Source organism: Chiloscyllium punctatum, chromosome 17 (genome assembly GCF_047496795.1).
Source record: "Chiloscyllium punctatum isolate Juve2018m chromosome 17, sChiPun1.3, whole genome shotgun sequence".
In the NCBI taxonomy this organism is placed as follows: Eukaryota; Metazoa; Chordata; class Chondrichthyes; order Orectolobiformes; family Hemiscylliidae; genus Chiloscyllium; species Chiloscyllium punctatum.
Genome location: NC_092755.1, coordinates 78,608,320 through 78,633,620, shown reverse-complemented (window position 1 = coordinate 78,633,620; position 25,301 = coordinate 78,608,320). Strand labels below are relative to the sequence as shown.

The 25,301-nt window shown below is 53.3% G+C and overlaps 1 protein-coding gene across 13 annotated transcripts in view; it reads left to right on the top strand.

Moving 5' to 3' along the window:
* The window catches only part of rimbp2b (RIMS binding protein 2b), a 389,940-nt gene that overhangs the window by 276,690 nt on the left and 87,949 nt on the right, over window positions 1–25,301 (top strand). For all 13 annotated transcript variants that reach the window (XM_072587662.1, XM_072587667.1, XM_072587660.1 and 10 more), the window contains 3 exons: window positions 2,911–3,020; window positions 6,628–7,458; window positions 22,491–22,642. In XM_072587662.1, coding sequence (XP_072443763.1) covers window positions 2,911–3,020; window positions 6,628–7,458; window positions 22,491–22,642 — 1,093 coding nt within the window. The remainder of the gene's footprint in view (window positions 1–2,910; window positions 3,021–6,627; window positions 7,459–22,490; window positions 22,643–25,301) is intronic.

The window sequence follows — 25,301 nt, the reverse complement described above, 5'->3', positions numbered from 1 at the left end:
CGCTGTGACCTCAGTCTGATCAGAGATTGCACAGCCCGGTGACCCCTTTCCTCTCCCACTGACAGAGTTTCGTCGGAGTCAGTCTTTAGTGTGACAAAGATTGAAGACCAGTAACTGTGAGAGGTTTCAATGTCCATTCCCCAAACACATCACCTCCTTTTTACAGCATGGCACTGCCATCATGTCCGTTACCCATGATGCTTCACTGAGTGGCTAATTCTCTCTCTGCCTCTCTGTCTCTCTCCCTCTCTCACTCACTCTTCCTCTCCTCCTCTCTTCCTCTCCCCCTCTCTTTCTCTCCCTCTCTCCACCTCCCTCTCCCTCTCTCCACCTCCCTCTCCCTCTCTCCACCTCCCTCTCCCTCTCTCCACCTTCCTCTCTCTCTCTCCACCTTCCTCTCTCTCTCTCCACCTCCCTCTCCCTCTCTCCACCTCCCTCTCTCTCTCTCCACCTTCCTCTCTGTCGCTTTCCCTCACCATCTTTCTCTCTCTTTATCTCTCCATTTCTCTCTCTCTCTCACTTCCTCTCCCTCTCCCCCCCCACCCTCTCTCACACCCTCCACGTCTCTCTCTCACTCATTCCCCCACACTCTCTCTTTCCCCACCTCCATCTTCCTGTCTCTCTCTCTCTCTCTCTCTCTCTCTCTTTCTCTCGCTCTGTCAGGGACCTGGTTTCTCGTATTGTATGTTGGATTGTCCATTGGCCAGTCTTACTTGGAGCTGACTCTCAGTCTGTGGCTTGAGGAGTCTGTCTGTTAATGTAAGGATTAGCCAATCACTAGACACCACCCCAAAGCCTGTCTGTGTTACCCCTCAGGTCTCTTTTATATCTTTCCCCTCTTACCGTAAACCTATGCCCTCTAGTTCTGGACTCCCCCACCTGGGAAAAAAGACCAAGGTTATTCACCCTACCCATGCCCCTCATGATTTTATAAACCTCGATAAGGTCACCCCTCAGCCTCCATCACTCCAGGGAAAAAAGTCCCAGTCTATTCAGCCTTTCCTTATAATTCAAACCTTCCAGTCCTGATAACAATCTGGTCAATCTCTTCTGAACCCTCTCCAATGTAATAAGATCTTTCCAATAACAGGGCGACCAGAATTGTACATTGTATCTAAAAGCAGCCTCACCAATGTCCTGGACAGCCACAACATGACCTCCCAACTCCTGTACTCAATTCTCTGACCAATATAACACAAATAAATAAGTTTTGAAACACACGGTGAAATTCAATCCTATTAATCCCAAAAGGCCCTCCTGTACAATGGTCACATCAGAGAGAATTCCCTTCTCTTTCACATTTACAAGGCTTCATTTAACTGTATCTATTAATTCCTTGTATTGAGAATCTGATCACCTATTCCTAGAGCCTTCATACACCTGAGCTCAGATTTTCTCAGCTTCAAATAATACCATTCAGGGTTTTGACCAAACAGTTCTGGTCTGGAATTTTATAACTAGACTCCTTAAACAGAGGTAACTTCTTTCTTTCTGGCAGAAAGCTACATTCCTCTTTTAGGAGTAAGTATTTCACATATTCAGTTTCAACCAAGACTTTTGTAAAACGGCCCAAACTGAAACTCAAAGACCTTCTTCCAAGTTAAAGGTGTTTCCCCCTAAACCCATCAAAAATGATTCTGGAACCTTCTATATGAAAGGCTAAAACATTACATTACAGCAAACGTTGTTTTAACCAATACCTCATGAACTGGCATGCTTGATAAATCTCAAAGGTTATATCCCTGAAATACCGAAAGTTTACTGTGTTATCACAATCTTCATGATGTCCAAGTTGTCAGTGAGGATGTGAGTGAGAAGGCTGTTCGGGCAAAGTTTCATAATTACTTCCGTGATTTATGTTGTGAATAAAGTATAGCAATGATATGGGCGGCACGGTGGCACAGTGGTTAGCACTGCTGCCTCACAGCGCCAGAGACCCGGGTTCAATTCCCGCCTCAGGCGACTCTCTGTGAGGAGTTTGCACATTCTCCCCGTGTCTGCGTGGGTTTCCTCCGGGTGCTCCAGTTTCCTCCCACAGTCCAAAGATGTGCAGGGTCAGGTGAATTGGCCATGCTAAATTGCCCGTAGTGTTAGGTAAGGGGTAGATGTAGGGGTATGGGTGGGATGCGCTCCCGCGGGGCGGTGTGGACTTGTTTGGTCGAAGGGCCTGTTTCCACACTGTAAGTAATCTAATCTAATATGTATATCCCCTGCATTATGTTTCCGTTACTTAGTGGGGGGTTTTATCTTGACAATGTAGACCTTTTCATCAACTGGAAAATTTGATCTACCACACACTCCTGGTTCCTTAGGTGCTGGTTAATAAAAAGTTCACACATAAACCCTCCCAATGTAATTGCATTTCTACTAACTCTCCAGGAAGTCTTCCTCTTATACTTTTCATCATGGCTACAGAAATACATTCATGTTAATCATTAAACCCCTTCAGGTACACTAAAGACTCTTATACCACTCATTCCAAATTCCAAACTAATTGATATTAAAATATCTAAGGCACACACCTGACATCAAAGTTGTATCATGTGACTGTACGGATGGGAGGAGGGGAATGTAATGGACCTTGATCTTTTCTCAAAGACAGGAGGACTGCAGACGATGGAAGTCAGAGTCGGTAGATGTGAGGCTGGGAGAGCACAACAGATCAGACAGCGTCTGGGGAGCAGGAGAGTCCTGGTGAAGGGTTTTGGCCTGAAATGTTGCCTTTTCTGCCCCTCGGATGCTGTCTGACCTGTTGTGCTTTTCCAGCTTCACATCTATTGGCTGTGAACTTTTCTTATCACAATATTCTTTTTTTTTGACTCTCATGGGACAGTGGATTAAATTTCAGATTTTACACCAGAGTTGGACTTCTCTTCAATTACTGCCATTGTCCCTCTTTTTTTAATTTAGTTACAACCCATATGAGGGACCCAATGAGCATCCAGAAGCAGAGCTCCCCCTCAAGGCTGGGAAATACCTCTATGTGTACGGAGACATGGATGAAGATGGTTTTTATGAAGGTTTGTTGCTCTGTCATTGTCCTGAACCCTCTTGCTGTTGACCGATAGCCCTATTCAGGTGTGTGTAAGAGCACTTGTAGACATTAGAAAAAAAATGCATCTAATACTACAGGCCACGCATTTAAGGTGAGAGGGGAAAAGTTCAAAGGAGATGTGAGGGGCAGGTCTTTTACCCAGTGAGGGGTAGGAGTGTGGAACATGCTGCCAGGGGTGGGGGTGGAGGCAGATACAATCAGGACGTTTAAGAGAGTTTTAGGTAGGCACATGAATATGTGAGGGATGGAGGGATATGGACCAAGGGCAGGCAGAAGGGATTCGTTTAATTTGGTGTCAGGTTTGACACAGCCTAGTGGGCCATAGGGCCTGTTCCTGGGCTGTACTGTTCTCTGTTTGAAGGGGGAATTGGTAGCTATGGTGTTCGAAAATGCTGGAAGACTCAGTTATCAATAAACCCGATCCATAAGGTAAGTTGTCTTGGTTTTTACTTTACCAACTGGTTTAAATCCAGATTGATGCTACATTCTGAGAGATGTCTTGGTTTAGCAATCCCCTTCATGAGATAGCATCCCTGGCCTGTGTTGGGAATGGCCTGGGTTTCTGTGTTTGTTCATTGTGCTTTTATCCAGCAACAGTTCAAATAAAAATTCCTTCCTTCCCAACATGGCAGCTTCCCATCAGATTCCCTGTCGTCGTTGTAGCTCCCTCCCTGTCCACATTGCAAGGTTCAGATTACTGTCGCCCCTAAACAATGCTTTTGGAAGGTTGGTTACATTAAAGGTGCTTTATAATTCCAAGTTGTTGTCCGTGTCTGGATACTGTTTGATTTGGAAGTCATGGTGCCTCAGATCATGGAGATTGTGTCGGATATGAACTCACATCTGTCAGCAATTCCAGAAATCAGGAATGATCACCAACGAGAATTCCAGATGAATGTTTTCACAGAGGGTGGTACGGGTATGGAATGAGCTGCCAGAGGAAGTGGTGGAGGCTGGTACAATTACAGCATTTAATAGGTATCTGGATGGGTATATGGATAGAGCTGAAAATGTGTTGCTGGAAAAGCGCAGCAGGTCAGGCAGCATCCAAGGAGCAGGAAAATCGACGTTTCGGCCATGAGCCCCTTCTTCAGGCTCATGCCCGAAACGTCGATTCTCCTGTTCCTTGGATGCTGCCTGACCTGCTGCGCTTTTCCAGCAACATATTTTCAGCTCTGATCTCCAGCATCTGCAGTCCTCACTTTCTCCTGGGGATATAGATAGGAAGGGTTTAGAGGGATATGGGCCAAATGCTGGCAAATGGGATGGGACTAGGTTAGGATGGATGAGTTAGAGCGAAGGGTCTGTTTCTGTGCTGTACATCTCTATGACTCTACGATTCTATATTAGCCATTGGTTTCAGAATGAGGCAAAGCTCAGAAATTCTTCGAAAAATGAAGCTCCCTTGATCTGAGCTCCCAATATCCACCCTCGACATGGTCAAGAGGTGGCTCATGTAACAAAAACCAGAACAGAAGATTCTGGAACCACTTGTAGGGGTGAGGGGCATGGTTGTGGGGAGTGGGAGGTGGTGTTAACAGCCTGGATAAAGACACCAGCCAATCAGAGGCCAGTACCCTGGCTTTGGGTTGTGAGGGGTCAGGGGGCAGTGTGCAGGAAGGTTGGGGCAATAGCCCTGGGCTGGGACTTGCAGAGTGTTTGGGTCTATGACTGTAGGGGTGGGGAGGTGGGCAAGAGGGAGAGGTTTGAGAAAACACTGGGGAGGGTAACCGGGCCCAGGGAGTGGAATAGTAAAGCGTAAGGATCGCCCAATGGGCACAGGTCACATATCCTCGAGGGGCCCACTCCCTCCCTGTCCACAAGGGGCCCACTCCCTCCCTGTCCACAAGGGGCCCACTCCCTCCCTGTCCTCAAGGGGCCTACTCCTTCCCTGTCCTCGAGGGGCCCACTCCCTCCCTGTCCTCGAGGGGCCCACTCCCTCCCTGTCCTCGAGGGGCCCACTCCCTGCCTGTCCTCGAGGGGCCCACTCTCTCCCTGTCCACATGGGGCCCACTCTCTCCCTGTCCTCGAGGGGCCCACTCCCTCCCTGTCCACGAGGGGCCCATTCCCTCCCTGTCCACGAGAGGCCCACTCCCTCCCTGTCCTCGAGGGGCCCACTCCCTCCCTGTCCACGAGGGGCCCATTCCCTCCCTGTCCACGAGAGGCCCACTCCCTCCCTGTCCTCGAGGGGCCCACTCCCTCCCTGTCCACGAGGGGCCCACTCCCTCCCTGTCCTCGAGGGGCCCACTCCCTCCCTGTCCACGAGGGGCCCACGCCCTCCCTGTCCTCGAGGGGCCCACTCCCTCCCTGTCCACGAGGGGCCCACTCCCTCCCTGTCCACGAGAGGCCCACTCCCTCCCTGTCCACGAGGGGCCCACTCCCTCCCTGTCCTCGAGGGGCCCACTCCCTGTCCTCGAGGGGCCCACTCCCTCCCTGTCCACGAGGGGCCCACTCCCTCCCTGTCCACGAGAGGCCCACTCCCTCCCTGTCCTCGAGGGGCCCACTCCCTCCCTGTCCACGAGGGGCCCACGCCCTCCCTGTCCTCGAGGGGCCCACTCCCTCCCTGTCCACGAGGGGCCCACTCCCTCCCTGTCCACGAGAGGCCCACTCCCTCCCTGTCCACGAGAGGCCCACTCCCTCCCTGTCCTCGAGGGGCCCACTCCCTGTCCTCGAGGGGCCCACTCCCTCCCTGTCCACGAGGGGCCCACTCCCTCCCTGTCCACGAGAGGCCCACTCCCTCCCTGTCCTCGAGGGGCCCACTCCCTCCCTGTCCACGAGGGGCCCACTCCCTCCCTGTCCACGAGGGGCCCACGCCCTCCCTGTCCTCGAGGGGCCCACTCCCTCCCTGTCCACGAGGGGCCCACTCCCTCCCTGTCCACGAGGGGCCCACTCCCTCCCTGTCCACGAGAGGCCCACTCCCTCCCTGTCCTCGAGGGGCCCACTCCCTCCCTGTCCACGAGGGGCCCACTCCCTCCCTGTCCACGAGAGGCCCACTCCCTCCCTGTCCTCGAGGGGCCCACTCCCTCCCTGTCCACGAGGGGCCCACTCCCTCCCTGTCCACGAGGGGCCCACGCCCTCCCTGTCCTCGAGGGGCCCACTCCCTCCCTGTCCACGAGGGGCCCACGCCCTCCCTGTCCTCGAGGGGCCCACTCCCTCCCTGTCCACGAGGGGCCCACGCCCTCCCTGTCCACGAGGGGCCCACTGTGGGAGTCTGCCCCCGGTTGACGGTGAGCATTAATCACCCACATGGTGCTAGTTGGATGTTGGGCAGACTGGCCACATGGTACTGTTTCCCCGTAAACCCCAGTCGAGATAGACCCCCAAGGGTGGGGGAGGGTTGGGTGCGGCGGAAGGAACCTCCTCGAGGCAGCAAGTTGTTCCCTGGGTCTGAGGGCAGCTGGTTCATCAGAGACCGGGGGGGCAATTTACAGGCCATGGTGTAAGAGCAGGTCCATTGGAAAGATAGCAGAGGGACGATGGGCCAAATGCACTCCTTGTAGATTCGATGGGGGTTCTTTGTGAGTTTGAACTTGCTGCCCTGTATTGAGAGTGTCCCTGCCCTCTTCCTGCAGGTGAACTGATGAATGGACAAAGAGGACTGGTCCCCTCCAACTTTGTCGCTCTGTTACAGGACGAGGAGTTGTTCCTGCTCCATTCTGTGGACACGGAGATGGACAATAATCTACTCAATTCAGACCTGGGTCTCCATCTCCACGGCGACAGTGTGCTGCAGGATAGCAAATCAGACAGCCTGCTCCCCACTCAAACAGAGAGCACCTTCTTTAAGAATGGCACAGGCACACTGGACGTAAACATTGATGAAATTGGTGAAGATACTATGCCTTACCCCAGGAGAATTAACCTGATTAAACAGCTTGCCAAAAGCGTGATTGTAGGATGGGATCCACCAGTTGTCCCTCCTGGATGGGGAGCTGTGAGTAGCTACAATGTTCTCGTCGATAAGGACGTGAGGAGTAATGTCCCCTCGGGAGGGAGGACCAAGGCTCTGATCGAGAAACTCAACTTGGCCAATGTCACCTACCGTATCTCGGTGCAGAGTGTGTCTGAGCGCGGCCTCTCTGATGAGCTGAGGTGTACCATGTTGGTCGGGAAAGACGTGTGTGTAGCCCCTTCTCACCTGAAGGTGGAGACCATCTCGCAGACGTCAGCCGAGGTCTCCTGGTTGCCGAGCAACAGCAACTACAGTCACATGATCTTCCTCAATGAGGAAGAGTATGACGTGGTGAAGGCGGGGAGTTACAAATACCAGTTCTTTAATCTGAAACCCTGTATGGTCTGTAAGGTCAAAGTCATGGCCCAGCCTCACCAGGTACCATGGCAACTGCCGCTGGAGCAGCGAGAGAAGAAGCAGAGCCTGGTGGAGTTCTGTACACTGCCTGCAGGTTTGATATCTCCAGCCACACATCCCAGAACACTAACTAAACCAGGGGCACAGTGAGACTCTCTGCTCCAACTCACATAGGGACACAGACCTCTGTCCACCAGGGTCCTTCAGCACCACCCTCTCTCTCACTCTATCTCTCTATCCCTCACTCTCTCTCTCTCTCTATCCAACCCGCTCTCTATGATCTTTCTATCCCTCTCTCTCTATGACTCTCTCTGTATTTCTTTCTCTCTCTACCACTCTCTCTCTCTTTCTCTCTGTCCCCCTGTCTATATCCCTCTCTCCACCTTCCTTACCCAAATTCTCTCTCGTTCCATACTCAATCCTCACTGTGCTTCTCTCTCCACACTCGTTATTCAGTCTAACTCGCTCTGTCTCTCAATCATGGTCTAACACACTCACACATTTCTCCCTCTTTCTCTCACTCACACCAAATTCCTTTGTCATCCCTGAGTCATGGTCTCAGAGCCCAATCCAAAACCGCCAGCACAAAGATAATCTCCCACTCTGAGGGAGAACCGCACTGTCGGATGGTCAGTGCTGAGGGAGCACCGCACTGTCGGAGGGTCAGTGCTGAGGGAGAACCGCACTGTCGGAGGGTCAATGCTGAGGGAGCACCGCACTGTCAGAGGGTCAGTGCTGGGGGAGGGCCGCACTGTCGGAGGGTCAGTGCTGAGGGAGTGCCGCACTGTTGGAGGGTCAGTACTGAGGAAGTGCCGCATTATCTGAGGTTCAGTACTGAGGAAGTGCCACACTGTCGGAGGGTCAGTGCTGAGGGGGTGCCGCACTGTCAGAGGGTCAGTGCTGAGGGAGTGTTGCACTGTCAGAGGGTCAGTGCTGAGGGAGTGTTGCACTGTCGGAGGGTCAGTGCTGAGGGAGTGCCACACTGTCGGAGGGTCAGTACTGAGGGAGGGCCGCACTGTCAGAGGGGCAGTGCAGAGGGAGTGAGCACTGTCGGAGGGTCAGTGTTGAGGGAGTGCTGCACTGTCAGAGGGTCAGTACTGAGGGTATGCCACACTGTTGGAGGGTCAGTGCTGAGGGAGTGCTGCACTGTCAGAGGGTCAGCACTGAGGGAGTGCCGCACTGTCGGAGGGTCAGTACTGAGGAAGTGCCGCATTATCTGAGGGTCAGTACTGAGGAAGTGCCACACTGTCAGAGGGGTAATGCTGAGGGAGTGCTGCACTGTCAGAGGGTCAGTGCTGAGGGAGTGCCGCACTGTCAGAGGGTCAGTGCTGAGGGAGTGTTGCACTGTCGGAGGGTCAGTGCTGAGGGAGTGCCACACTGTCGGAGGGTCAGTACTGAGGGAGGGCCGCACTGTCAGAGGGGCAGTGCAGAGGGAGTGAGCACTGTCGGAGGGTCAGTGTTGAGGGAGTGCTGCACTGTCAGAGGGTCAGTACTGAGGGTGTGCCACACTGTTGGAGGGTCAGTGCTGAGGGAGTGCCGCACTGTCGGAGGGTCAGTGCTGAGGGAGTGCTGCACTGTCAGAGGGTCAGTACTGAGGGAGTGCCGCACTGTCGGAGGGTCAGTACTGAGGAAGTGCCGCATTATCTGAGGGTCAGTACTGAGGAAGTGCCACACTGTCAGAGGGGTAATGCTGAGGGAGTGCTGCACTGTCAGAGGGTCAGTGCTGAGGGAGTGCTGCACTGTCAGAGGGTCAGTGCTGAGGGAGTGCCGCACTGTCAGAGGGTCAGTGCTGAGGGAGTACCGCACTGTCGGAGGGTCAGTACTGAGGAGTGCCGCACTGTCAGAGGGTCAGTGCTGAGGGAGTGTTGCACTGTCGGAGGGTCAGTGCTGAGGGAGTGCCGCACTGTCGGAGGGGCACTACTGAGGGAGTGCCGCACTGTCAGAGGGTCAGTGCTGCGGAAGTGTTGCACTGTCGGAGGGTCAGTGCTGAGGGAGTGCCACACTGTCGGAGGGTCAGTACTGAGGGAGGGCCGCACTGTCAGAGGGGCAGTGCAGAGGGAGTGAGCACTGTCGGAGGGTCAGTGTTGAGGGAGTGCTGCACTGTCAGAGGGTCAGTACTGAGGGTGTGCCACACTGTTGGAGGGTCAGTGCTGAGGGAGTGCCGCACTGTCGGAGGGTCAGTGCTGAGGGAGTGCTGCACTGTCAGAGGGTCAGTACTGAGGGAGTGCCGCACTGTCGGAGGGTCAGTACTGAGGAAGTGCCGCATTATCTGAGGGTCAGTACTGAGGAAGTGACACACTGTCAGAGGGGTAATGCTGAGGGAGTGCTGCACTGTCAGAGGGTCAGTGCTGAGGGAGTGCTGCACTGTCAGAGGGTCAGTGCTGAGGGAGTGCCGCACTGTCAGAGGGTCAGTGCTGAGGGAGTGCCGCACTGTCAGAGGGTCAGTGCTGAGGGAGTGTTGCACTGTCGGAGGGTCAGTGCTGAGGGAGTGCCGCACTGTCGGAGGGGCACTACTCAGGGAGTGCCGCACTGTCAGAGGGTCAGTGCTGCGGGAGTGTTGCACTGTCGGAGGGTCAGTACTGAGGGAGTGGGCACTGTCGGAGGGTCAGTACTGAGGGAGTGCCACACTGTCGGAGGGTCAGTACCGAAAGAGTGCCGCACTGTCGGAGGGTCAGTGCTGAGGGAGTGCTGCACTGTTGGAGGGTCAGAGCTGCGGGAGTGGGCACTGTCGGAGGGTCAGTGCTGAGGGAGTGGGCACTGTGGGAGGGTCAGTACTGAGGGCGTGTCGCACTGTCGGAGGGTCAGAACTGAGGGAGCGCCGCACTGTCGGAGGATCAGTACTGAGGGAGCGCCGCACTGTCGGAGGGTCAGTACCGCAGGAGTGCCGCACTGTCAGAGGGTCAGTACTGAGGGAGTGGGCACTGTCGGAGGGTCAGTGCTGGGGGAGTGGGCACTGTCGGAGGTTCAGCACTGAGGGAGTGCCACACTGTCGGAGGGTCAGTGCTGAGGGAGTGCCGCACTGTCAGAGGGTCTGTGCTGAGGCCAGTGACGCATTGTCAGAGGGTCATTACTGAGGGAGTGCCTTGTTGTCAGAGGGCCAGTGCTGAGGGAGTGCCACACTGTCGGAGGGTCAGTGCTGAGGGAGTGCCGCACTGTCAGAGGGTCAGTGCTGAGGGAGTGCCGCACTGTCAGAGGGTCAGTGCTGAGGGAGTGCCGCACTGTCAGAGGGTCAATGTTTCAGTTGAAACATGTGACTGAGATCCTGCTGTTTTTATGTCTGGTTCCTGTCAGTTTCTGAAGTGGGGAGAGCTCTCTCTGGTCAATTTTTGCCTCATCGACCAACATGATGAGCAAGAGATTCTGCTGTGTGTGGGATCTTGCTGTACGCAAATTGTCTGTTGCCTTTCCTCGATCAAAACAGTGACATCTCTTCAAAAGTATTATTTGGCTGTAAAGTTCGTTGGCGTGCCTCCGATTGTGACAGGTGCTATGTAAATGTAAATCTGTTTCCCTTTTTCACCCAGTACTCCCGATGCTCTCTGTGCTCCTGGGAGCAGGACGATATACCTGAACCCTGTGATGCTTTGTGCTGGTTCAGTAATCAAAGCTCATTCCTTCAGCCATCAGACTGGCACCTGTCCATGTGGTTATAGGGCACTGTTCCCACGCCTCTGATCTCACCTCCTTTGTTGCGCTTCTCAATATCTGTCAGAAACACATTGTTGGTTCTCATTCAATCTGTTTCTGCACTGCACGACTCTACCAAACTTCAAGGCATTGGGAGAATAAACACGATCACTTCACATTGTGTATTTTGGATGTAAACCCGATTGCTTTTCCAAACCTGTGTCCAGCATTGATCATAAAACTTTCAACACAACCAGAAGCTTCCGGAAGAACGCAGCAGGTCAGGCAGCATCCAAGGAGCAGGAGAATCGACGTTTCGGGCATAAGCCCTTCTTCAGGAATGAGGAGAGTGTGTCCAGCAGGCTAAGATAAAAGGGAGGGAGGAGGGACTTGGGGGAGGGGCGTTGGGAATGCGATAGGTGGAGGGAGGTCAAGGTGAGGGTGATAGGCTGGAGAGGGGGTGGGGGCGGAGAGGTCAGGAAGAAGATTGCAGGTTAGGAAGGCGGTGCTGAGTTCGAGGGATTTCACTGAGACAAGGTGGGGGAGGGGAAATGAGGAAACTGGAGAAATCTGAGTTCATCCCTTGTGGTTGGAGGGTTCCTAGGCGGAAGATGAGGAGCTCTTCCTCCAGCCGTCGTGTTGCTATGGTCTGGCGATAGAGGAGTCCAAGGACCTGCATGTCCTTGGTGGAGTGGGAGGGGGAGTTGAAGTGTTGAGCCACGGGGTGGTTGGGTTGGTTGGTCCGGGTGTCCCAGAGGTGTTCTCTGAAACGTTCCGCAAGGAGGCGGCCTGTCTCCCCAATGTATAGGAGGCCACATCGGGTGCAGCGGATGCAGTAAATGATGTGTGTGGACGTGCAGGTGAATTTGTGGTGGATATTGAAGGATCCCTTGGGGCCTTGGAGGGAAGTGAGGGGGGATGTGTGGGCGCAAGTTTTGCATTTCTTGCGGTTGCAGGGGAAGGTGCCAGGAGTGGAGGTTGGGTTGGTGGGGGGTGTGGACCTGACGAGGGAATCACGGAGGGAGTGGTCTTTTCAGAACGCTAATAGGGGAAGGGAGGGAAATATATCCTTGGTGGTGGGGTCCGTTTGGATGTGGCGGAAATGACGACGGATGATACGATGTATATGGAGGTTGGTGGGCTGGTAGGAGAGGACCAGTGGGGTTCTGTCCTGGTGGCGGTTGGAGGGGTGGGGTCAAGGGCGGAGGAGCGGGAAGTGGAGGAGATGCGGTGGGGGGGCATCGTCAACCACGTCTGGGGGGAGATTGCGGTCTTTGAAGAGGGAGGCCATCTGGGTTGTACGGTCTTGGAACTGGTCCTCCTGGGAGCAGATGCGGCGGAGACGAAGGAATTGGGAATATGGGATGGTGTTTTTACAGGGGGCAGGGTGGGAGGAGGTGTAGTCTAGGTAGCTGTGGGAGTCGGTCGGTTTATAGTTAATGTCCGTGTTGATTCGGTCGCCCGAGATAGAAATGGAGAGGTCTAGGAAGGGGAGGGAGGAGTCTGAGACGGTCCAGGTGAATTTGAGGTCGGGGTGGAAGGTGTTGGTAAAGTAGATGAACTGTTCAACCTCCTCGTGGGAGCACGAGGCAGCGCCGATACAGTCATCGATGTAGCGGAGGAAAAGGTGGGGGGTGGTGCCAGTGTAGCTGCGGAAGATGGACTGTTCCACATATCCTACGAAGAGGCAGGCATAGCTGGGGCCCATGCGGGTGCCCATGGCTACTCCTTTGGTTTGGAGGAAGTGGGAGGATTGGAAAGAGAAGTTGTTCAGGGTGAGGACCAGTTCAGTCAGTCGAAGGAGGGTGTCAGTGGAAGGGTACTGGTTGGTACGGCAGGAAAGGAAGAAGCAGAGGGCTTTGAGTCCTTCGTGATGGAGGAATGGAGGTGTACAGGGACTGGATGTCCATGGTGAAGATAAAGCGTTGGGGACCGGGGAAGCGAAAATCATGGAGGAGGTGGAGGGCGTGGGTGGTGTCCCGAACGTAGGTGGGGAGTTCTTGGACTAAGGGGGACAGGACCGTGTTGAGGTATGCAGAGATGAGTTCGGTGGGACAGGAACAGGCTGAGACAATGGGTCGGCCGGCGCAGTCAGGTTTGTGGATTTTGGGCAGGAGATAGAAACGGGTGGTGCGGGGTTGTGGGAACGATGAGGTTGGAGGCGGTGGATGGGAGATCCCCTGAGGTGATGAGGTTATGGATGGTCTGGGAGATGATGGTTTGGTGGTGGGAAGTGGGGTCATGGTCAAGGGGGCAATAGGAGGAGGTGTCCGCGAGTTGGCGTCTAGCTTCAGCGGTGTAAAGATCGGTGCGCCAAACTACCACTGCGCCTCCTTTGTCTGCTGGTTTGATGGTGAGGTTGGGTTGGAGCAGAGGGAGTGGAGGGGTGGACTTTGCGAGGGCGAGAGGTTGGAGTGGGTGAGAGGGGTGGACAGGTTGAGGTGGTCAATGTCACGGCAGCAGTTGGATATGAAGAGATCGAGGGCGGGTGAGAGGCCAGCATGGGGTGTCCAGGTGGATGGGGTATGTTGGAGGCGGGAGAAGGGGTTGTCAGAGGGTGGGCGAGAGTCCTGGTTGGAGAACTAGGTGCAGAGGCGAAGGCAGCGGAAATAATGCTCAATGTCTCGCCGCGTGTAAAACTCATTGATCCGGGAGCGTAGGGGGATGAAGGTGAGGCCTCTGCTGAGGACTGATCGTTCATCCTCAGAGAGGGGGAGGTCTGGATGGATGGTGAAAATACGGTAGGGCTGGGAGCTTGGACCTGGTGTGGGGCTGGAGCTGGGAGTGGGGGTGGGGTTAGGCATGGGGGAGGAGTCAGTCATTGGGGCAGAGTTGGTCGTGGGGGCAGAGATCGACGTGGGGGTGGAGATTGACGTGTGGGCGGTGTGGTCCTTGAACAGGTGAGTGACGTCACTGGGGGCGGATGTGGCTGCGGCGACAGCAGCTCTGGGGACAGAAGTGGTGCGCTGGGCAGAAACGGTGTTGGTCCCGGTAGTCGTGGATCCTGCGGCGGCCGCATATCTGTCGCCGATGGTCTTCCTGGCGATCATGGAGGCGGTTGTCTGGGCGGCGATCGCGGAGGCTGCATGGTCAGTGGGGGCTGTTGTCTGTGCGGCGGCAGGGGCGGAAGTGACATCACCGTTCACTGCGGCGGTGGTGGGTGCAGCAGCCGCGTGGGCAATGGCCCCCGAGTAGTTCCAGAGGTCGTGAGAAGGTTCAGGAACAGTCAAGGAATCCAGAGTGTGGGGGCGAGTACATGAAAGTTTTTTGTATTTACTGTCTTTGATGTTCGATAATGGCTCGGAAAAAGCGTTTGTTCAGTGTATGAATCCTTCTGAGGATGAAGAACAGCAAAGGTCCTTGACAGCTCTGGGAGAGTGTTGTCCTGAGCTGGGCCAGGGCTGACTGTAGGGAGCGGAGGTAGAGGCGCATGGCTGTGAGCGTGGAGCGGAGGATCCAGAGGGAGGTCTGTTCCTGGAGGCTTCGGATTTGTTGTAGGTACTGGTTGTCCTGAGACAAACTCGCTACCACAGCCACATCTCCTCCCTCAGCACCTGCCTACAGAACCGACTGACCCCTCACGGACTCCGGACTACGTTCAGACCAACACAATTTGGACCCAACCAGGACAATCAGTACCTGCAACAAATCCGAAGCCTCCAGGAACAGACCTCCCTCTGGATCCTCCGCTCCACGCTCACAGCCATGCGCCTCTACCTCCGCTCCCTACAGTCAGCCCTGGCCCAGCTCAGGACAACACTCTCCCAGAGCTGTCAAGGACCTTTGCTGTTCTTCATCCTCAGAAGGATTCATACACTGAACAAACGCTTTTTCCGAGCCATTATCGAACATCAAAGACAGTAAATACAAAAAACTTTCATGTACTCGCCCCCACACTCCGGATTCCTTGACTGTTCCTGAACCTTCTCACGACCTCTGGAACTACTCAGGGGCCATTGCCCACGCGGCCGCTGCACCCACCACCGCCGCGGTGAACGGTGATGTCACTTCCGCCCCCACCGCCGCACAGACAACAGCCCCCACTGACCATACAGCCTCCACGATCGCTGCCCAGACAACCGCCTCCATGATCGCCAGGAAGACCATCGGCGACAGATACGCGGCCGCCGCAGGATCCACGACTACCGGGAACAACACTGTTTCTGCCCAGCGCACCACTTCTGTCCCCAGAGCTGCCGTCGCCGCAGCCACATCCGCCCCCAGTGACATCACTCACCTGCTCAAGGACCACGCCGCCCACACGTCAATCTCCACCCCAACGTCGATCTCTGCCCCCACGACCAAATCCGCCCCCATGACTGACTCCTCCCCCATGCCTAACCCCACCCCCACTCCCAGCTCCAGTCCCACACCAGGTCCTAGCTCCCAGCCCTACTGCATTTTCACCATCCCTCCAGACCTCCCCCTCTCTGAGGATGAACGATCAGTCCTCAGCAGAGGCCTCACCTTCATCCCCCTACGCTCCCGGATCAATGAGTTCTACACGCGGCGAGACATTGAGCATTATTTCCGCTGCCTTCGCCTCTGCACCTAGTTCTCCAACCAGGACTCTTGCCCACCCTCTGATGACCCCTTCTCCCGACTCCAACATACCCCATCCACCTGGACACCCCATGCTGGCCTCTCACCCGCCCTCGATCTCTTCATATCCAACTGCTGCCGTGACATTGACCACCTCAACCTGTCCACCCCTCTCACCCACTCCAACCTCTCGCCCTCGCAAAGTCCACCCCTCCACTCCCTCTGCTCCAACCCAACCTCACCATCAAACCAGCAGACAAAGGAGGCGCAGTGGTAGTTTGGCGCACCGATCTTTACACCGCTGAGGCTAAACGCCAGCTCGCGGACACTTCCTCCTACTGCCCCCTTGACCATGACCCCACCTCCCACCACCAAACCATCATCTCCCAGACCATCCATAACCTCATCACCTCAGGGGATCTCCCATCCACTGCTTCCAATCTCATCGTCCCACAATCGCGCACCGCCCGTTTCTACCTCCTGCCCAAAATCCACAAACCTGACTGCGCTGGCCGACCCATTGTCTCAGCCTGCTCCTGCCCCACCGAACTCATCTCTGCATACCTCGACACGGTCCTGTCCCCCTTAGTCCAAGAACTCCCCACCTACGTTCAGGACACCACCCACGCCCTCCACCTCCTCCATGATTTTCGCTTCCCCGGTCCCCAACACCTTAACTTCACCATGGACATCCAGTCCCTATACACTTACATCCTCCATCACAAAGGCCTCAAAGCCCTCCGCTTCTTCCTTTCCCACCGACCCAACCATTACCCTTCCACTGACACCCTCCTTCGACTGACTGAACTGGTCCTCACCCTGAACAACTTCTCTTTCCAATCCTCCCACTTCCTCCAAACCAAAGGAGTAGCCATGGGCACCCGCATGGGCCCCAGCTATGCCTGCCTCTTCGTAGGATATGTGGAACAGTCCGTCTTCCCAGCTACACTGGCACCACCCCTCACCTTTTCCTCCGCTACATCGATGACTGTATCGGCGCTGCCTTGTGCTCCCTCGAGGAGGTTGAACAGTTCATCCACTTTACCAACACCTTCCACCCCGACCTCAAATTCACCTGGACCGTCTCAGACTCCTCCCTCCCCTTCCTAGACCTCTCCATTTCTATCTCGGGCGACCGAATCAACAGGGACATTTATTATAAACCGACCGACTCCCACAACTACCTAGATTACACCTCCTCCCACCCTGCCCCCGGTAAAAACGCCATCCCATATTCCCAATTCCTTTGTCTCCGCCGCATCTGCTCCCAGGAGGACCAGTTCCAATACCGTACAACCCAGATGGCATCCTTCTTCAAGGACCGCAATTTCCCCTCAGACGTGGTTGACGATGCCCCCCCACCGCATCTCCTCCACTCCCCGCTCCTCCGCCCTTGACCCCACCCCTCCAACCGCCACCAGGACAGAACCCCACTGGTCCTCTCCTACCAGCCCACCAACCTCCATATACATCGTATCATCCGCCGTCATTTCCGCCACCTCCAAACAGACCCCACCACCAGGGATATATTTCCCTCCCCTCCCCTATCAGCGTTCCGAAAAGACCACTCTCTCCACGACTCCCTCATCAGATCCACACCCCCACCAACCCAACCTCCACTCCCGGCACCTGCCCCTGCAACCGCAAGAAATGCAAAACTTGTGCCCACACCTCCCCCCTCACTTCCCTCCAAGGCCCCAATATCCGCCACAAATTCACCTGCACCTCCACAAACATCATTTATTGCATCCGCTGCATCCGATGTGGCCTCCTCTATATTGGGGAGACAGGCCGCCTACTTGTGGAACGTTTCAGAGAACACCTCTGGGACACCCGCACCAACCAACCCAACCATCCCGTGGCTCAACACTTCAACTCCCCCTCTCACTCCACCAAGGACATGCAGGTCCTTGACCTCCTCCATCGCCAGACCATAGCAACACGACGGTTGGAGGAAGAGCGCCTCATCTTCCGCCTAGGAACCCTCCAACTACAAGGAATGAACTCAGATTTCTCCAGCTTCCTCATTTCCCCTCCCCCCACCTTGTCTCAGTCCCGACCCTCGGACTCAGCACCGCCTTCTTGACCTGCAATCTTCTTCCTGACCTCTCCGCCCCCACCCCCTCTCCGGCCTATCTCCCTCACCTTAACCTCCTTCCACCTATCGCATTCCCAATGCCCCTCCCCCAAGTCCCTCCTCCCTACCTTTTATCTCAGCCTGCTTGGCACAGTGTCCTCATTCCTGAAGAAGGGCTTATGCCCGAAACGTCGAATCTCCTGCTCCTTGGATGCTGCCTGACCTGCTGTGTTTTTCCAGCACCACATTTTTCAAATTTGTCGATAGCTACAAGGGAAGGGGCTACAGAGAGTACAAAGGACAAGGAAGATGCTGGAAATCTGACGCAAACCCAGAGAATGCTGGAGAAACTCAGCATCTGAGAAGACAGAAACAGAGGTTTTTTTTAGATTCGATTCCCTGCAGTGTGGAAACAGGCCCTTCAGCCCAGCAAGTCCACTCCAAGAGCAACCCACCCAGACCCATTCCCTACATTTACCCCTGCACCTATCACTATGGGCAATTTCACATGGCCAATTCATCTAACCCGCACATCTTTGGATTGTGGGAGGAAACCGGAGCACCCGGAGGAAACCCTCGCAGACACGGGGAGAATGTGCAAACTGCACAGAGACAGTTGCCCGAGCCGGGAATTGAACCCAGGTCCCTGGCGCTGTGAGGCAGCAGTGCTAACCACTGAGCCACCGTGGTTTTGAGATAACTCCTTTGTCTCCCCACAGCTGCTGCCAGACCCATTGAATTTTGTTTCTCCAGGATTCTTTGTGTTTGAACAAAGGAGAAGATCTGCGATAAGAGGGTGGGTGTCAGGAGAGACTGTACGACAATGAGGGGATACTAGTGGAACAAATACTTCAGGCACATGCAGAGAGGAGCATTGAGGTAGTAGCTCAGGTGAAAAGAGCTCAATCCCCTGGGAATGTGATGCAGGCAGAACGGGAAATTCAAGGGTGACCGAGCACTGGCACTAATGCAGAACTCCCAAACGTTTAGATTAGATTACTTACAGTGTGGAAACAGGCCCTTCGGCCCAACAAGTCCACACCGCCCCGCTGAAGCGCAACCCACCCATACCCCGACATTTACCCCTTACCTAACACTACGGGCAATTTAGCATGGCCAATTCACCTGACCTGCACATCTTTGGACTGTGGGAGGAAACCGGAGCACCCGGAGGAAACCCACGCAGACACGGGGAGAATGTGCAAACTCCACACAGTCAGTCACCTGAGGCGGGAATTGAACCCGGGTCTCAGGCGCTGTGAGGCAGCAGTGCTAACCACTGTACCACCGTGCCACCCTTACTCTCGAAGCAGCTCCCTGATCCTGCTTTGGAATTCGACAAGATGATGTTGAATTTTCCCACTCACATTCTTCCATTCCCTTGTTCCCAAAAATCTATTACCTTCAACTTAAACCTATCCAATGGCCATTTCCCCTCCACTCACTGGGGAAGAGAATTCCAAGGGTTTTTCAGACACAGGGAACACACTCTTCACCTCTGTACTAAAGAGAAGGCTCCTTATTTGTAAAGGATTGTCACTTGGTTCCAGTCTCTCCCACAAGGGGAAATATCAGCATCCCCTCAGGATCTTCAGTGGGGCCAGTCCCCATCACTGAGCTCGGAATCCAGCACTCCCATTAACAATCTGGGTTTGAATTACACCACTACAGATGGTGAAATCTGAATCCAACAAAATAAAAATCTGGAATAAAACGCAAGTCTCAAGGAGAATATGGGTTATGTGGGGAAGGGCTTTTTGCCCGAAACATCACTTTTCCTGCTCCTCGGATGCTGCCTAATCTGCTGTGCTTTTCCAGCACCACTCTGGTCTAAACTCATGGTGAATATGTAACAATTATTATAAAAACCCATCTGATGCACTGATATCCCTTTACAGAAGGAACTCTACCATCCTTACTTGGTCTGGCCTATATGTGACTCCAGACCAACAGTAATGGGATTGATTCCCAACTGCTCTCTGGGTAATTAGGGATGGGTAATAAATGTTCGCCTGGCTGTCAACACTCATATCCTGTCAGTGAGTAAGGACAAACAAAATCACCCCTCATTCTTCAAAACTCGAATGATGAACTCCCGAATCTGTTTAGCCATTTCTTACTCAGTGAAGATCCCATCCAAGGAATCGGGGGTTGAGTGAATCTTGTTTGAACTTCCTCCAACGCTAGTGCATCCGATTATAAAGAGAGAGAGCAAAACTGTGCCCTGTACTCCAGGTGTGGCCTGATCAACATAATTACCGAGATTTAAACTGCAGACCCCAACGATCAAGGCCAAACCCCAGTAATCTTCATTACCTGCCTTACCAACATGCTGACTTTGTGTTTCATGTACACAAACACCCAGATCCCACTGCACTGCACCTTTTTTAAAGTCTTTCTCCATTTGAATAACAGCCTGTGTTTTGGTTCTTCCTCCCACATCACACTTCCTGACATTTAAAACTGCCAACTCTTTGCCCAGTCACTCAACCTACCAATAATCCCGCTGCAGAACCCTGTGTCCTCCTCAGCACAACATGTCCTCCCAACCTGGTTTTGTATCATCAGCAAATTTGGAGAATCATACTCTATCCCTCTTTCTGTGTGGTTAATATAGATCATGAATAATTGATACAATTGAATTTGGGAATATTTTGACCAATGCCTCCATTATCCTTGCAGTCACTTCCTTTCATACCTTTGGATTAAGGTCATTGGATCCAAGAGATCTATCTGCCTTTAGTCCAATTAGTTTGTCAAATCGTTTGTCCCTCATGGTAGAGACAGTGACAGGATCCTTCCTCCCATTAGCACCTTGCTGATCTGTTATCTTTGGGATATTTATTTGGCTTCCAACATGGAAAGTACTTGCTTAGACAACGTAGAATCTGTGTGGGTAGAACTGAGGAATATCAGGAGGCAAAAAAGATGAGAGAGGGTGGTATATAGACCACTGAACTATCATGGTGATGTTGGGAAAGACATTTACCAGGAAAGCAGAGATGCATCCAGTAAAGGATTATGTGTAATTATGAGTGACTTTAATCTACATATAGATTGGGCAAATCAAATGTTTTTCTATACTGTGGAGGAGCAATTTCTGGAGTATAAACAGGATGGTGTTTTGGACCAGTACATTGAGGAACCAACTGGAGAACAAGCCATCCCAGACTGGGGAATGTGTAATGAGAAAGTAAGAAACCCCTTGGGGAAAGATGACCCTAATATGACTGAATTCTTCAACCAGATGGAGAGTGAGGTCATTGATTCTGAGACCAGGGTTCTGACTTTTACTAAGAGAGACGATGATGGTATGAGGTGTGAGCTGGCAATGATGGACTGGGAAATGGACTGAAAGGAATGACTTGGATAGGCCAATGGCAAACTTTATTTCTGTCTGGCGCAAGAGTGTAAAGAGAACTGTGGCCAAACTATGGCTTACGTGGGAAGTTAGAGATAATACTTGATGCAAAAAACGAGGCTTTCAAATTGGCAAGAAATAACAGACATGAGGATTGTGAACAGTTAAGAAATCAGCAAAGGATGACCAAGGGATTGACTGGGAAGGGGAAAATGGAGAATGGGAGTAAGTTTACAGGGAACAGAACTGTCTGTAAACGTTTCTGTCAGTATGTCAAGAGAAAAGATATTGGTAAAAGCTAATGTCGCTCTCTTACAGTCTGAAACGGGAGAATTTACACTGGGGAGCAAAGACAGGGCTAATGAACTGAATTGATACTTTGCTTCTGTCTTCACACAGGAGGACAGGAATAACGTCCCAGAAATGACGGGAACACGGGGTTTAGAGAGAGTGAGGAACTGGAGCCAGTCTGTATTAGTAGAGAAATGGTGTTGGAGAAATTAATGGGAGTGAAGGCTGATAAATCCAAGGGCCTGATAATCTACATCCCAGAGTATTTAATCCATATGGCCGTAGAAATGGTGGATGCACTGGTGGTCACCTTCCAAGATTCTTTAGATTCTGGAACAGTTCCTACAAATTGGAGGGAAGCTACTGTATCCCCAGTATTAAAAAACAAGGTAGAGAGATTTAGGGAATTATAGACCAGTCTGATGTTGGTAGTCAGGAAGATTCTAGAGATCATTATCAAGGATTTTTTAACAGCACACTTGGAAAACAATGGTAGAATCAGACACAGTCAGCTTGGGTTTACAAAAGGGAAATCATGCCCTGACCAATCTACTGGAATTCTTCAAAGACATAACGAGTCAAGTTGATAAAGGGACCCAGTGGATTTAGTTTATTTGGACTTTCAGAAGGTTTTCAGCAAAGTCCCACATAAAAGATGAATGTGGGAAATTAAAGCGTAGGGATTGAGGATAGTTTATTGATCTGGATAGATGATTGGTTAGCAGACAGGAAACCACGAGGAGTGGTCAATGGCCCTTTATCTGAATGGCAGGCAGTGATTAATGGGACACTCCAGGGATCCCAGCAATTCACAATACACGTTAATGGTTTACACAAGGGAACTAAATGTAATATTTCCCAATTTGTAGACAGCACAAAGCTGGGTGGGACACTGAGCTGTGGTGAGGATGCTGAGATACTCCAGTGTAACTCAGACAGACTGAGTGAGAGGGCAAATACTTCACAGATCCAGTATATGTGGATAAAAGGGAGGTTCTCCATTTTGGGAACAATAACAGAAAGACAGGTTCTTATCTGGCTGGCAGTAAATTGAGAGGTGGGGGGGGGGGGTGGATGTTCGACAAGACCTGGGTTTCCTGATGCACCAGTCACTGGAGGTACTTCTCAGTTCTGGATGCTAGGAGCAGGGCGGGGGAGTGGGATTGGTCGTGATGTCTGGTCCGAATGCTCACAGGGTAATGGATGTCATTCTGACCCCCCACCCCAGGTCCCCCAGCACCCCCTCAGGATGTCATGGTCCATGTAGGATCAACCCCAGGAACCATTCAGATCAGCTGGAAGCCACCACTGCTGAGTTTGGCAGGAACTTCCAATGGAGCCAAGGTTACTGGCTACAGTGTGTGTGCAAAAGGTCAAAAGGTAACTAGCCAATAAACAGAGGGCTGTGTGTTTGACTAAATCTGTAATATCCAGCAATCCTGTCAGATTCCACCAATCTAGTTCTCCGATGTGAAATGTCTGGGTGGGAACTGCTCAGACTGTCAACATTGTATGGTTCCGTGAAATAGCTTTTTCTTGTTTCTCTTGTTTCTCTCTCTCTCTCTCTCTCTCTCTCTCTATGCAGTTTTCAAAGTTAGATTAGATTAGTTAGTGTGGAAACAGGCCCTTCGGCCCAACAAGTCCACACCGACCCTCCAAAGCGCAACCCACCCATTCCCCTACATTTACCCCTTCACCTCACCACTGTGCCACCGTGTCACCCATTTTTAGGAGGTTTCTCAGTATCTAGTGCAAGAAAAATTGAACATTTGTCAACATCACAATAATTCAGACCATTGCCCCCTCACTAATATTCATCCTGGAAGCAACTTGCTGCAGTGTAGCAGTGCCTCATTGAGAGATGCTGTAGAGGAACAGATCATTCAGTTCAATTGCTTAACACTGCCCCCCCCACCCCCCCCCCCCCCAACCCCCGAGTCTCTCAGATCCTCCCATTCTGGTCTGGAAACTCCCAATATTTCCCACAGTCCCGAGACCAGGTGAGATCTGTCCCCGGCTGGAACCTACACTGAGTGCAGCCAGTGAACAATCCAACTGGACTCGATCCCATTAGACAGGGCAAAGGTGAGGACTGCAGATGCTGGAAACCAGAGTTTAAATCAGTGTGGTGCTGGAAAAGCACAGCAGGTCGGGCAGCATCCGAGGAGTCCTGCTCCTCACCACTCCGATCTAAACTCGATCCCATTAGATCCCATCCAGCTCTCACAGCCTGTTCCCCTCTCCCCAGTCAGGGCACCCTAACCCCCAACCCCACCCTCACCCTCAGCCTCACCCCCCCCAACTCAGCTCCGCACCTTCTTTCTTCTCCCTCCCCACCACCCCTCAGCAACGTGCCCCCCCCCCCCCCCCCCCCCACCTGCAGCAGGAGCAAATGGAGTTACCACCCCTCCCCACCACCCCAGCAGGAGTGAAGCTGGTTTAGGAGATCACTCACACCAAATGATCACTGGGTCCAGAAACAAACAGCTGGAGAACCGTGGGTCTGAGGAGTAGTCACATGGGATGTGAATCATTCCCTCTGTCTCTGTCTCTCTCTGCACTGAGGCTCCACAGCTGCTGAGTTTCTCCAGTGAGTTCACTCCATGGTCAGTAATGGTTGTGATCAGTGACCATGTGGTGTCTGAGCCAACCACCTCCTGAAGCTCCTCACACATCAACCAGCCCCACATTCCCAGAGCAGGAACCCAGCAGCAAGTCTGGAATAGTCCGTCTGTTCCTGCTCCGACACAGTTCAGTGTTACTTGATTTTCCCCAATGTGGGAAAGCGGAATATTCCACAAGGATAACATCCAGCCCCTTCCTCCTGAAGTCAGTCTCTGCTGTTTTCCCTGGAGCAGGCTGTGAACAAACTTTCTTGATTTAATCTCTGGAATTCCAGTGTAATCCTCCTCCCCTCGCCCCCCTCTCTTTCTCTCTCACACACAGTCTAGCTCTCTCTTTCTCTCTCTCTCTCCCACCTCTCTTTCCTCCCCCTCACTCACACTCTTTCCCCGACCCCCCACTTTCTCCCTCTTTCCCTCTCTATCTGTCAGCCCCCAGGGACCCACCTTATGCCCCTGATGTTGCTAATTGCCATCTGATTATGATTTGGAGGGGTGCGCGCGCGTGTGTGTGCATGTGTGGGTGGGTAAGAGTGTGTGAGTGTGCATGTGGGTGGGTGTGAGAGTGTGAGTGTGTGTGTGTGTGAGGGTGCACGTGTGTGTGTGAATGGCTGTGAGAGTGTGTGGGTGCATGTGAGGGTGTGAGAGTGTGTGAGTGTGTGGGTGCGTGTGTGTGGGTGGGTGTGAGAGTGTGTGAGGGTGCGTGTGTGTGTGTGTGTGTGTGGATGGGTGTGAGAGTGTGTGAGTGTGCACGTGCGTGTGTGGGTGGGTGTGAGAGTGTGTGAGTGTGCACGTGTGTGGATGGGTGTAAGAGTGTGTGCGTGGGTGTGCGTGTGTGTGGATGGGTGTGAGAGTGTGTGAGTGGGTGGGTGTGAGTGTGTGTGTGGGTGGGTGTGAGAGTGTGTGAGTGTGCGTGGGTGTGAGAGTGTGTGAGCGGGTGTAGGGTGGGTGCGAGAGTGTGTGAGTGTGCATGTGTGTGGGTGGGTGGGTGTGAGAGTGTGTGAGTGTGCGTGGTTGGGTGTGCGGGTGTGGGTGTGAGTGTGTGTGTGGGTGGGTGTGAGAGTGTGTGTGGGTGGGTGTGAGAGTGTGAGTGTGCGTGTCCGTGGGTGGGTGTGAGACTGTGTGAGTGTGATTGTGTGTGTGTGGGTGGGTGTGAGAGTGTGTGAGTGTGCGTGGGTGGGTGTGTGAGTGTGCGTGTGGGTGGGTTGTGTGTGCGTGCGTGGGTGGGTGTGAGAGTGTGTGAGTGTGCGTGTGTGTGTGGGTGGGTGTGTGAGTTTGTGTGGGTGTGAGAGTGTGTGGGTGGGTGTGAAAGTGTGTGAGTGTGCGTGGGTGTGTGAGTGGGTGGGTGGTTGTGAGAGTGTGCGTGTGTGTGGGTGTGAGAGTGTGGGTGTGTGATTGTGAGAGTGTGTGGGTGTGTG